The sequence below is a fragment of the Colias philodice genome, chromosome 25 (genome assembly GCF_061535455.1).
Source record: "Colias philodice isolate Cphi_HAF_F1 chromosome 25, ilColPhil1 Martin Lab GWU primary, whole genome shotgun sequence".
NCBI classification, from domain to species: Eukaryota; Metazoa; Arthropoda; class Insecta; order Lepidoptera; family Pieridae; genus Colias; species Colias philodice.
Window position 1 is genome coordinate 1,375,026 of NC_143110.1, and position 14,012 is coordinate 1,389,037.

The 14,012-nt window shown below is 33.4% G+C and overlaps 1 protein-coding gene across 12 annotated transcripts in view; it reads left to right on the forward strand.

Moving 5' to 3' along the window:
* shot (dystonin-like protein short stop) overlaps nt 1-14,012 on the forward strand; it is a 300,260-nt gene that overhangs the window by 153,436 nt on the left and 132,812 nt on the right. For all 12 annotated transcript variants that reach the window (XM_089710553.1, XM_089710550.1, XM_089710555.1 and 9 more), the window contains 2 exons: nt 11,566-11,759; nt 12,345-12,430. In XM_089710553.1, coding sequence (XP_089566679.1) covers nt 11,566-11,759; nt 12,345-12,430 — 280 coding nt within the window. The remainder of the gene's footprint in view (nt 1-11,565; nt 11,760-12,344; nt 12,431-14,012) is intronic.

Below are 14,012 nucleotides of genomic sequence, written 5' to 3' on the forward strand. Positions count from 1 at the left end.
AAATTGCAACACTTTCCGCGTTCCTTATTTACGGTCTGATGCATTCGGTGATAATTGCTCGTGGAAAAATGCATGACTGCTGGGAATGAATCTATATTTAGCTTTCGCACATGATGCATAAGTTACATGAAGTTGTTGTAGTTATTTTTATAGTTTTTATTTTTGTTAAGCTTTTATTGGTGATAGCTACTTATCTTATACCCTTACAGGATTGTTAGGAAGGAAAGAAGAGTAGATTAACTGTGAAGATCTGAATGGCTTTTAAAATTGATGTAGCTTGCTATTATTGATTTCACAAAAATGGCTACTATGTCCTCTAGCTACGATATCCGCAAGGAGATGCTAAAATATATGCTCCATAAGACGATATAAACATTATAACTATCGCGATATGTAGAAGAAAATATCTAAAATACCTATGTGAAGACCCACTGCGCATTAATATAGATAATTATGCACCTAATTAGTCCTTATCTAACGTGTATTAAACTAAATGCTCACCGGATTTCGCACAAAAGTTCTCAGACGCGGCTGGAACAAATGGCTTGCGGTTAAACAATAATATACCATTAATTTTTTACGTTCTGTGTGAACAAGTCGGTCCGGTACACAAAGTAATCGGTTTTTAGATGTTTTAACACAATATTTATACGGAATGAGATAATGTTTAAATAAATAGGTTTAAAGTTTTTGGAGGGCATGTTTAAACGTTGCAAATTTAAGACTGGCTTGACGACTAATTTCTAAATATAAAAATACGTGGGCAAAATGAACTCTGAAGTAAAGGTGTTTTATTTATATGCTAAAACCTCTTTGGTAATAAATATTTATTCACCACTCAAGAGATAAAATATGTAGTCTCACAGGGAATGCTATTAGGGCCCACACTCTTTTGTATCTATGGAAGTAATACATATTGCGAGCGCACGCAATACCAGTTTTTGAATAAGTCAAAGTAAGGAGATACTATATCGAAGTTCGAATAAAACAACAGCACATACATTTTTTAATATTCTGTAAAATATTCATAATAATATAGGGGAATTAAGTATTTGTTTTCTTTATCTGCATATTCATTTAAATAAATGTCCACAAGTTTTATTACAGTAACAAATCCTGTTCATAATTCTTAATGCATTGTGACGTCATAGGTATCATTTGCTTCTAAAATCTAGAATGAGGTCTTCAATTGTTCAAAAAATTATTTACCTTTTCACTATCAGTTAATAAATCACAAAGAACGGATCTCCGCGCTGTTAGCGATCAATTTGTATTTCTTCCATTCTGTATTGTTTGTACCGTTGTTTTTTGAATTCGCCATATTTTATCGGTTTCACTGTGGGTTTCACCGTTAACTTGCGTTAAATTAAGGTATTGCTTCGATGGTGTTAACTGTGTTCTTTTGATTTTGCATAACCAGTTTTAAGGATTCGATAAAATATCGTAGGCTGATTGCTAAAATGTAGGTTATAAATCTTGTTTGTGTTTGTTACCTTTTTTGTCTTGATTTGATTTTGCCTTGTTATGGTTCTAGTTCTGTATGTGTTTTGTAGGATTAAGATGATTAACGTGACAATAATATCCTAAGTTATCCATCGCGACTGAGTGACTCAAAAAAATATTGTAAAGGATCTACACTTAGTTCCTTCTTTTCTTGTGATATGAATTTTAATGTTCAGAAGTTTGTTGTTGTCGTTTCGTACAAATTTTTGTAGGTGTAAAGATAAATAATGTGTAATGAATAATACCTATCCTATTCAAGTTTTCCATCCAGATTGTTATTTAGGTAAAATAAAAATATATCGACTAACAGACGCCATCTATACTTCAATACATTATAAAGTTTTATAATAATATAATATTATTAAAATAGACCTGTCTCCAAACACTCATAATTGTCATACAAATCAAACTTCGGAAGTGCTACATATGGGCACTGGGCAGTGTCTATGCACGGCGCAGGAAGCGCAGGTGCGCCGGCGCATCCAGTCATGCGTACGGCACAATATGGGTAGCAAGATGATTTTCATGCACCGTTATTTTGATATCGTTTTAGAGAAATGTTTACTTATAAAAACTGGACAAAATATGACCATTGGAAATGAAAATAATTAAAAATTAAACTTGGCTTATTATATAACCTTCCTCGATAAATATCCGGCTATCTAACACCGAAATAATTTTTCAAATCGGACCAGTAGTTCCTGAGATTAGCCCGTTCAAACAAACGAACTCTTCAGCTTTATAATATTAGTATGTATAGCTAATAATATGGTGTGTGTTATTCCTAGGTTCTTGTTAATTATTATTTATCTTAAGGTCGAAATTAACACTTATTTCGAGTAATATTTAGAAGTTTTTCAGGGTAACTGTTATGAATAAAATTAGTTTTGTTTTTACGATCCTATTTCTATCACATATAAGGTATGTTTTTTTTATAAATTTAAAACTGTAAACGACTATAAAAAGTTTGTTATTTATTTTTGCATGTTAAATTGATTTTCTAAGAACACACTGCGAGTCATTTGACACTCGCTACCTGATAAGCAAAGTTATTTGTAATGTGGCCCGTCTGCAAATATCTTTACATTTAAATGTGGATATAGTAAATATAGTATTGGGATTAGCGAATACTTGCGTTTATATTTCGTGGTTTTGCGTATTTCTTTACTATAATATTATAAAGAGTATGTATGTATGTATGGTTTTCACGCATAAACTACTAAACCGATTACAATGAAATTTAGCACACATATAGAGGGTAACTTGGATTAACACATAGGATAGGTTTTATCCCGGAAATCCCACGGGAATGGGAACTATGCGTGTTTTCCTTTGAAAACGCGGGCGAAGCCGCAGGCGGAAATCTAGTAATAAATATGTTAATAAGATTACTTCATCAGCGGTGTTTGTTTTGAACGTTTGATGTATTGGTTTTTTACCTTCGAGGCAAAAAGACGAAAGGTTAAGTTATATTTATGTACGGAATGGATTTGATATAATTACACAATTGCGCCAGAAAAATTGACGAATATTTTACATGCTCTGTAACTGTTTAAGTTTGAAGTTTTTGTGTATTTGTTTTGTTAGCTTAATGTTTAAGGAGTGTATGAGATTGGTCTCATTTTGAGTAAGATACTGAATACAGAATATATCCATAATTATCTGCTTCGTCATATCTTATTCATTTTAAGACCTCGACCTAAGACCTCGACATAATAAAAAGGGTTATTAAATCGCGTTTAAAATCCGTTGAAATCTTTAATTAAAAGTACTTTAACCGTCCACTGATTGAGATGTAAGATGACGTAAAGTATCTGAGATCACCTGTCAGGTGTTAGGTGTTGCTTTCTATGACTATAGCTATCCCCCGGCTTTCCTCGTTACTCGCGCGTGACGTGCGGAAGTGCGGCTGTCGATTATGGCTCCTGTTACATGTGTTATGTATGTCTGTTTGACTGTCCCTTTCGCGGGACATGTTGAGTATTAGATCGAAAGTCGAAAGCAAAAGTTACGTACGCTTTTTTTAATACAAACTTACCTATATCTATCTATCTTATATGAAAGCCGAAAATAAATAATCAAAAGATTGAAAACAGAGCAATTGTAATACACACTCATTAGGGTTAGGTACACTAAGAATTAAAAACAGACAATATTTTTATTAACATAATAATTGATGTATGGATTTTCTTTAATTTCAGTTCCTTCACTTAAATATTGTTAATATTATGTTCTAAATCGAGCGCTTTTCGGTATAAACTATAAAGCTACCACATTCGTGTTAGTCACCGTTACATGAAACTCCATTTATGGCATGACGGCATGTTTCTCAGAAGTCAACTGCACTTGCAATCTGTCCTTTTTATAGCAAATCTTAACTTGTGAGAATTTAGAAGTGTAGCTTTTGGTAAGGTGATAATGTTCCCAGTTCCTACATAATAATATATAAATATTATGTAGGTACAATTGATACAAATACATAATATCTATGTAGGTAACATTTGAAGAATTAGGAAGTACCTATATGTGAGGAAAAAAAATATTTGGTCGTAATGTTGATACAAACAACAAAAAAAAAAACATTCCACTAATTTTGTTTGGAATGTTTTTGCAGATATATTTGTTGCTGACACTCAAAATTATTCAAAATGTTCGTAGTATAATAAATTTTGGATTATGTAATGTTTGAATAAGAACTTTATCTTCAAAGTTCCTTTACTGAAACATTTTTTATGCACATAAAAAGTAAAAATAAAATACTGAGACAGTTCACAAAAAGCATGACCGTCTACGAAACAACTACAACAATTTAATACGAAACTTTTTATATCATTAATCGTTTAAAAGTGGTCAAATATTTAAGATGATCGAATTGTGATATAATTTATGATCTCATCCGATTCGGATGTTGGGTGTTGACTGTTGACCCTCGGATTTGAGGGCTATACTTGTTGATTGATTTTGTGGATTTTTAATGTGTTTGGAATCGTTAATTTTTTATGTAGGTTATATTTTTGACGAGGTTTCGTTTTAAAGCTTTTTAAATATTTTTAAAGCTTGCATAAGTAGCGGGGTTGTTTTTAAAACTTACGTTCACTTGAATGAGAATATTCTGATGATTTTTGTGTGCAATTTTGTTATGTCGTGATGCAATATTTATAGATATAGAAATTATGAGAAAGAAAGAGAGAGAGAGTAGAAATTATTGAAGTATAGCGCCGAATATTCTACATAACTAGTTGTGCCCCGGGGTTTTATCCTTATTGCTCCGCTCTTGTTGGAAATCGGGCCAGTAGTTCCTGAGATTAGCACGTTCGAACAAACAAACTCTTGAGCTTTATAATATTAAGTAAAGATATACTTATTTTAGAATCGTATCTAAATCTTATTACAAAACTTTGGATGCAGTTCTCTCTATTCGTGATGAAAGTATTGTACAGTTTTGACGTTAGCAATATTCTCAGACTGCACCAAGTCCACGAAATGTTGAGTCGTGAGATGGAAACACGATCTAATGAACCGCTCCCTTCTGAGTTTATTGTTCTGTGATTCAGCTTGATTTAAATAGAAACGAGATGAAATAAATAGACCACTGTGTGAAGGAACTTTTGAAGTACATGTAGATACTGGATGAAATGAGGATGGAAGTATGTATCATATAGTTTAGTACCGTTCCTCCCGCGGCTTCGCCAGCTTTGTCTAAAACTTTAGTTAGGAAAAACATAACAGGTTGTATAAAATCTCAGCGAATTCGTACATAGTTTTCAGAACTAAGCATACAGTTACTAGAAAAGGGATGAGCGTATAATACATAATTAGTAGCATTAGATTTTAAGTTTTATAATGGAAATTTAAAAAAAAATAGAAAAATTCGATGTCGAATCGCCTCGTGTTCGATTTTTTTCTAGTTTATAAAAAATTATTTATTATAAGCATATTAATTATACCTTAATGCGGTGGATAATCCTTTAATTACTTCCCTCGATGACATGTAAGCTATATGGTTAGGGAGCCAGGTGCAAATTTGGTTAACTATTTCCTCTCAAGAGATAATTCGTCAGACGCATGAGAGTATAGTATTATAAAGCCTCGTGAACGTCAGCTGGCGCTCGGTTGGGGGGGTGAGCGGTTGTAGCCTCCCACGCACATAGGAAAAAAAATACATTCATTCATTCATTTACTCTCAGCTAAAAATTTGTCAAATTGTAGCTAACCCAATATCTCAACGAAAAAAAATAGTCAGCTGGTTACAACATGGTGTATTATACGTCAGCTGGTGTCTCGAACATGAAAGTTAAATTTAAAGAAAAATTTATTTTCCGTTATATCCTCTCAAACAAAAATTTACCTGATGATAGCTTATATGTAACTGTGGATAAATATATATGTCAGCTGGCTGTATCTTGGTGGAAAAACCGTCAGCTGATACGGGAGGCTACAACCGCTCTTCCCCCCAACCGAGCTCCAGCTGATGTTCACGAGGCTTCATAATACTATACTTTGATGCATTTTACTAATTACCGCTTGAGAGGAACTTGGTCATAAAATCTGCTGCTGGCTCCCGGACCAATACAAAACAACTTTACTGAACTAACGAGAGCGGCAGGTACAGCCTCTAATTAGAGTGACGTGAGACGATGGCTAGTATTATCTAGCTAGTAAGAGATGAAGGGTTATTTATACAGGGTGGCTTTTTATTGGTTGGTTAAAATTATTATATTCATTGTATTGGACAGTTTTCAAATCAAATCTTGTATCCTGAATAACCAAATAATCAAGTTTGAAAACATTGCAAGCCATAGCCAAGCAAGCCACATTCTTTAAATATTATTGTTGTTTATATGCTAGGTACCTAATTTGTAAATTTTGTATGAAATTGCAATATTTACTACCATTTGAAATTTTTGCTCGTAATACATAGATACTTATGTAAAGTATTTAAATATTTACTATGTCGTTTTTTATATATCATGTATGCGTATATTCGACGTAAAAATTAATGTAATTGTATAGAAAAGTTAAGTTATCTACTGACACAGGGCCTTATACAAGTTAGCAATTTTTAATTTCTTTAAAATCCGCCTTTTTAGCGTACTAATTCTAAGGGCCGATTTTTCAATGCTTGGATAAAACTTATCCGTCCAATAAAGTATTAGAGCGTATACGCACTATGCGGGTAGCCGCATTGCGGGTAGCCGTCCGGCTGACAGCAAGCACAATTGTGTACGTAATATTCATTTCTATGCGCACTGCGATGCGGCTACCGCAGACCGCACAGTGCGCATAGAAATGAATATTACGTACATAATTGTGCTTGCGGTCAGCCGGACGGCTACCCGCATAGTGCGTATACGCTCTTACACACAGGTATTACACGATAATATTAAAATGTCACGTAAACTGTCAAATACGGACAATTAGAATACGTTTTTAAAATGGTAGATTTATACATTATTCGACGAATAAGTTTTATCCAAGCATTGAAAAATCGGCCCTTAACGATATTTTTAAGTAAACACAAACAAGTTTCGAAATATTCAAAACAATAAGATATTGAACGGCCGTGGGTGGTGTGACTCAGCAGTCAGCAGTGATGTCATCACGTTCAGCCTAACTTAAGGCTGGTTCACACTTTGATTAGTGTGAGTGCAGGTGACTAGTGCGAGTGCAGGTGTGTAGTGCGAGTAGTGTCCAATTGACTGCGAGTGCAGGTGATTAGTGCGAGTGCAGGTGTGTAGTGCGAGTAGTGTCCAATTGACTGCGAGTGCAGGTGATTAGTGCGAGTGCAGGTGTGTAGTGCGAGTAGTGTCCAATTGACTGCGAGTGCAGGTGATTAGTGCGACTGCAGGCACGCTGCGAGTGAGGGGGAAGGGAGGGCGCGCGGGACGTGGCTACTCGCAGTCCACTCGCAAAAAAATAGAACACGCTTCTATTCACTTTACTACACAGCCTACTAAACACTCGCACTAAACAGTCGCTGTCCACACGTAGTACTACTCATCACCTGCACTCGCACTAATCAAAGTGTGAACCAGCCATTAGATACGACATAGCATTGTATTGATGTAACTTAGTATCTTAAGTGGAAACTAAGTTAGGTTATAGTTGTGTGAAATTATTACCATTATCTATACTGATATTATAAAGCTGAAGAGTTTGTTTGTTTAGTTGAAGGCGACAAACCTAGGAACTACGGGTCCGATTTGAAAAAATATTTGAGTGTTTAATAGTCCATTTATCGAGGAAGGCTACAGGCTGTATATCATTACGCTAAGATAAATAGGAGCGGAGCAATACGGGTAAAACCGTGGGGAATGGCTAGTATACCTATACTAGGCGAATAAGTTATTAATAAGTTCATGTTTGTCTGTTTGTCATAAGGGATATACCTGTTTTAAAATAAATGGGTAGTTATATTTAGTAAACTTCATTATAGAATTAAAATACCAAGTAAGGATCGGAACTTAAATATGTACTGTTACAGAGTTCTAATAGCTTAAATGTCAAAGCAAGTATGTAGCAATAGGTTGTGTGGTAAAAGAAACAAGTTCTAAATACAGTTCTTACTTCTAAATATCTATACGTTAGGCGCCGGGTCTATTTATAATATGTAAGATTTATCGATGGTTAATTAATTTAGAACATAGCTTCCTATGCAAGCGTAGTAACATGTTAGGGCCGATTTTTCAATGCTTGGATAAAACTTATTCGTCGAATAATGTATAAAACTACCATTTTAAAAACGTATTCTAATTGTCCGTATTTGACACTTTACGTGACATTTTAATATTATCGTGTAATACTTTATTGGACGGATAAGTTTTATCCAAGCATTGAAAAATCGGCCCTTAGTCTATTTATAAGTTAATGATAATAATCGATAGAAAGTATAGTAAAATGTTGGTATAATGTAAAAAAAATTTTGAAGTGAAACTTCTTTATCGGGGTTGGACAAAAATTTAGTGTAACATTTTTGCGTTACGCCGTACGCGTGACATTTTTGCGTTATGTGCCAACTTTTTCTTATCCCTACCACGCGTGATTCGACGTATTTCTGTAAAGGTGCATATAGTAAATTATTTTTTGAAAAATAAGGTCATAAAGAAGTTTCACTTCTTACGTGTGTACAACTAGTACACGCACACATTTTTTTTTCATTAAGGGCCGATTTTTCAATCCTTGGTTAAAATTTTTCCATCCAATAAAGTATTACACGAACATTTTAAAATGTCACCTGTTAACTGTCATATACGGACAATAAGAATACAAATTTGAAATGGTAGTTTAATACGTTATTCGATGAATAAGTTTAAACCAAGGATTGAAAAATCAGCCCTAAATCAATCAAAAGCCCTGTTCTTTTTTATTTCAAACAGGGGCCGAATATTTCCAGACAGATTACGCCGTGTATTGAAATATGAATTTGCCAGTCAGTTCAATTTACGGCGTAAACTGGCTGGGAATAAGTGGTCATAATATGGCCACACATAATAGATACATAGCTCTATGATAAGCTTCCTGAATTATATTTCTTTAATAACTTGACAAACAAAATTACTAACTTTTTACACATTAAGTACAAAAAAAGTGGGAATAATTTGTAACTGAATATGCTTAATAACGTCTATCAATAATTTTGACTATTCATATATATAACTAGCGGTCCGCCCCGGCTTCGCCCGTGGTACATGTTTACGTTTTCTCTACATAAGAACCATCCTCGTACTTCAAGGAATATAATAAAAAAATAATTATCGATATCGGTTCAGCCGTTCTCGAGTTATGCGCTTACCAACACATTTTGCGATTCATTTTTATATATAAGAGAAGAAGAAGATAGGTATCTATTACGTTCTTATATTTGAGGCCTCCTTTAAATTGCAATGAAATTACAAGTCTTGTCATAGATTGAAAGATATGGTCATGCTTTGTGCTTCTAACTTATATCCAACTGTAGTAAAATACCATCTTATTCTATATATAAATAAGGGTTATATTAGCTTGGCGATAACATTTTGTGATGTAAAAAGTGGACAATGAATCGATCGTGGAATATGGAACGGACATGAGAAATACTTTTCATGAATGCTTTTTTGTGTATTCTTCGAAATGTATGGATTTATGTTTAGGTATTGTTATGGAATAAAATTTCAGAGGTAAATTATTATGACAGAAATTGCGAGATAATGGCACAATACTTTTGTCTAAAAAGTAACACAATTTTAATAAATTTGACATAAAAGTTTTTACTATAGACCTACTGCATAGGTCGTTTACCATCAGACGAATATGCAGTTATTTTGCTAGCTCTGACATAAAAAAATGTTACAATAAAACAATCATAACAAATTCTAACTGTGTTCAATAAATTTTAATTTGAAATCAGTACATCCATATCCATACATTAAGTTTATAAATTTATTAGTGGAGAGTATAAACAAAGGATTCCAACTGATTCCGATGACTTATCTACTTTATACATTGTTAAAAGATTGTTAATAATAATTGTAAATGAAATACGAGTTCAGATGTTAAAGATTATACTAACGGTGGAGTTGTGATTGATGTCTCTATAATAGTCTAAATTACTGTCATTATGTTTATTAATTGTTCCTTTATTATTGTAGTCTATTCCGCGTAGCTGAGACTTAGGAAACGTTTATTTTTAATAACACGTCGAACTATATTAAAACGAGAACTTATACAGTTTAAAAGAAACAAACATGACATAGAAATTGGTAATTTTACGAAATATCCCTTTCAAAAACATAGTTCTAATATTGGAAAGTATCAGTAATTTAATGGACTTCTGGATATAAATGTAACAACAGTGATCATTAGATATTAAAAAAAAATGAAAGACAATATATTAACTACTAGCTTTCCGCCCGCGGCTTCGCCCGCGTTTTCAAAGAAAAACCCGTTCCCGCAGGATTTCCTGGATAAAACCTATCCTATGTCCTTTCTCGGGTATCAAAATATCTCTATACCAAATTTCATGCAAATTGGTTCAGTAGTTAAGGCGTGATTGAGTAACAGACAGACAGACAGAGTTACTTTCGCATTTATAATATTAGTATGGATACATAAAAAGACTTAATAAGCGATTACAACTCGAATCTATTGGCCTACGATTTCATACACATCGCGTTGTCGTTATTCATTAACAGATAACCAGACTAGCAAACAAGTCTGGAACATGACGATAATCAGGTTGCATAGTATTCGAGCTAATGAAAGAGACTTCCTCATACTTGAAGCTATTCCTGCGTCTGGCTGCTCGCCAGGCGCACAGGACGTACTAGCTGGTTAATTTATATTTCATAGAATGTCTGGATGTAGATTAAGCTTGGTTTATAAAAAAATAAGTTCCTTTTTTCAGTTTTGCTTTATTTAATTGTCAAGTTTTGATGCATTAGATAGGTAGGTATATTTAATGAAATATGTGTTCAGTTTAAATCAATAATATACGCAACGTATTGAGAACCTCTGATGTTTTACTTTAGTCGGATTGGTCATTAGTCATTACCTTAGTCATTACTGATTCTATGATCGCAAGCGACTGCTTATATCCTGCAGCAGGATTCCTTATAGTTTTAATTTACTTTGAAATATGAGTGATTTCTTATTGTTACCTTACTTTTCTTTAAATGTGAACAGCTGAGTTTAAAGACCTATTTATTTGCTTTCATGATAAGTAGAATAGAAATTCCCTACAAGACACTACGAAATAATAATAGTTTAAAAAAAACTAAAAAACACGCTTTTAGTTCGGTTTTCTATAAAAAGCGTGTTTTTTATTTTTTTTAAACTATTATTTATTTTATCAAATTAGTGTATTGTCATCGGTCCTCAATAAATCTACAAAGTTTGAACGAAATCTGGCCGTTTAAAGTGGGTCAAAATCGCGCCCAAAGAAGTCGGTTACAAACATACAGGTGAAGCTAATATAAAGCGTGTAAAATTGGGTATATCTTCTACCAAAGACCTTAATTCAACAGCACATTCTGATCGCTCTCATCGAATACTTTGCCTTTAATTAAATATCTGTCTTCTTTCCAGATATCCGACATAGTGGTTGGGCAAGAGCCAAACGTGACGGCCCGCGAGGCGCTGCTGAGCTGGGCTCGGCGCTCCACAGCCAAGTACCCGGGCGTGCGGGTGTCCGACTTCACCTCGTCATGGCGAGATGGACTGGCCTTCAACGCTTTAATACACAGGAACCGCCCTGATCTGATAGACTGGCGTAATATCAGGTGAGGATTAAGTACCAGGTAGACTTTGACCCTAGTACGATGGAACGATGATAGGATGAATAGCTAGATTGCAGTATACGTAGACCATGCAATGTTTACTGTTTAGGAAAATTTTAACAAATTAACTAATTGCAGTTTTAGGTAGGATAATGTTTACCAGACCTAAAAATATTCTGCCCATTTTTTAATAGATGATTGGTTACATGCTCTCTTTTTTGGTCAATTACATTTTAAGACAGTTTCAAAAGACTCTTCATTTAGAAATTAAAGATTTTTAACGGATTTTAAACGCGATCTATTCATAATATTATTTAGTAGCAGACACAGTCTGCCCGTGACCACGCTCGCTGTAAAGTGTTCGAAACGTCGGGAAATTTATAAATTTATAGTGTTACATAAATATGTAACACTATAAATAGATAAAGTAAAATAGATAAAGTACCACCGATTCAGAATGTCTTTTCTATTAAGACAAATCCGTATTTTATAATAATTGCATGTGGTTGATAATTCTAATCATTTTATCTATGACTACAATTCTTACAAACCTTTATATTGTGATTAAAATATCTTTTTATTTTACAGATCAAGGCAGGTTCGAGAGCGCTTGGAGACAGCCTTCCACGTCGTCGAGAAGGAGTATGGAGTCACCAGGCTTTTGGACCCCGAAGGTATGTATTTAACATTAAAACTGTATCATATAAATGGTCTATATTTTGTATAGATTATGCATTTCAACGATTTGTTATTTTGCTTTTTCTTCGATATTTAGGTATATCTTCAAGAACCTTTAAATGATCTTCATTATTGTCCATCTAAATAACCAGTATTGAATCCTACGTCCTATTATACTATCCAGAACTTTTCCATCATTTCAAATCACATACCAAATGTTGTTAGATTGACTTAGTTTTAATTTTACAATGTTCACCTATAACAGTCTGTTTTTCTCTATTAATTTATCTAGAAATGAACCCATCCAAAATAAATTTGATTTGTCCGTCCGTACTATATGATCAATGAATGTACAGGTCAATGTTTTGTCGGTTCGATCGTTTGTAAACACGCATTTTCACAGTCCACTGCGAATGGACGCAATTAAGGCGTAACTAGATCAAATATTTCAAATAGCATTTCAGTATAAAATTTCATTGTACTAATAATAATAAAAAATAAGTAGAAAAATCGACAGTTTTAGTAAAAATTTCCATTTCCCATTTCAATAATTCTTCTAAATTTGGATATGACCATAGAATATATGACAAACGTAATGCACCAAACGTAAACAAAATCAGCATTTGAGACAAAAGTACAAGAGTTGACTTTCAGGTGTCATTTGATATGAAATTTTTATGAGGATAAGTTTTTTTTAGATATTCTACCGTTCTATTATTGCTAATTACTTTAAAGATAGTTACGATAGTCATAACAATAAATTAACATAAGTGTTATATTGATTTAGTTGGTACTATTTAAGTAAGTTTAAGATATATAAAAATTAATTTGTCCTTACCTATAATTGGTGGATACATCTTTAACATTTATATATTTCTAGATTTAAGCTCGCAAGATTTGTATGTATCTACTGTTGGTTTGGCTTAATAAATAAATAAACAAATAAATAAATAATATAAAACTTCTTCAATAGATCGTGGCCAGGTAAAAAACTTGACAACCCAAAATTACGTTCTACGTCCTCATAATCTCTTCCTTATCATGTACCTGTCCAAAGAAAATTGAGCATTGCATTAACTTAGCCTTATCATCTACTACTACTATATAATATACTAGAGGTCCGCCCCGGCTTCGCCCGTGGTACATATTTCGCAATAAAAGGTAGCCTATGTCCTTTCTCGGGTATCAAAATATCTCCATACCAAATTTCATGCAAATTGGTTCAGTAGTTAAGGCGTGATTGAGTATCAGACAGACAGACAGAGTTACTTTCGCATTTATAATATTAGTATGGATACAGACGTATTATAGTAGAGCCATTTTAATAGGCAACATTTGACAGTTCAACAAAATTCAAGAACGTTGTTGTTAGAACTGCACATTTGCTGAACTTTTTTCAATTACGACTACATATTTATAATAATAATGACCGATACAAGTAATTTTAAGATTTCATTTTACTGATAAACCATTCTAAACATAATAAACAATTTCTGAATTGAAGAACTGACGTCACTACAATTTTGTGTCAATAAACCTTTTTTCTTTTTAAATACCAGAGACGTTACTCTAAAAATC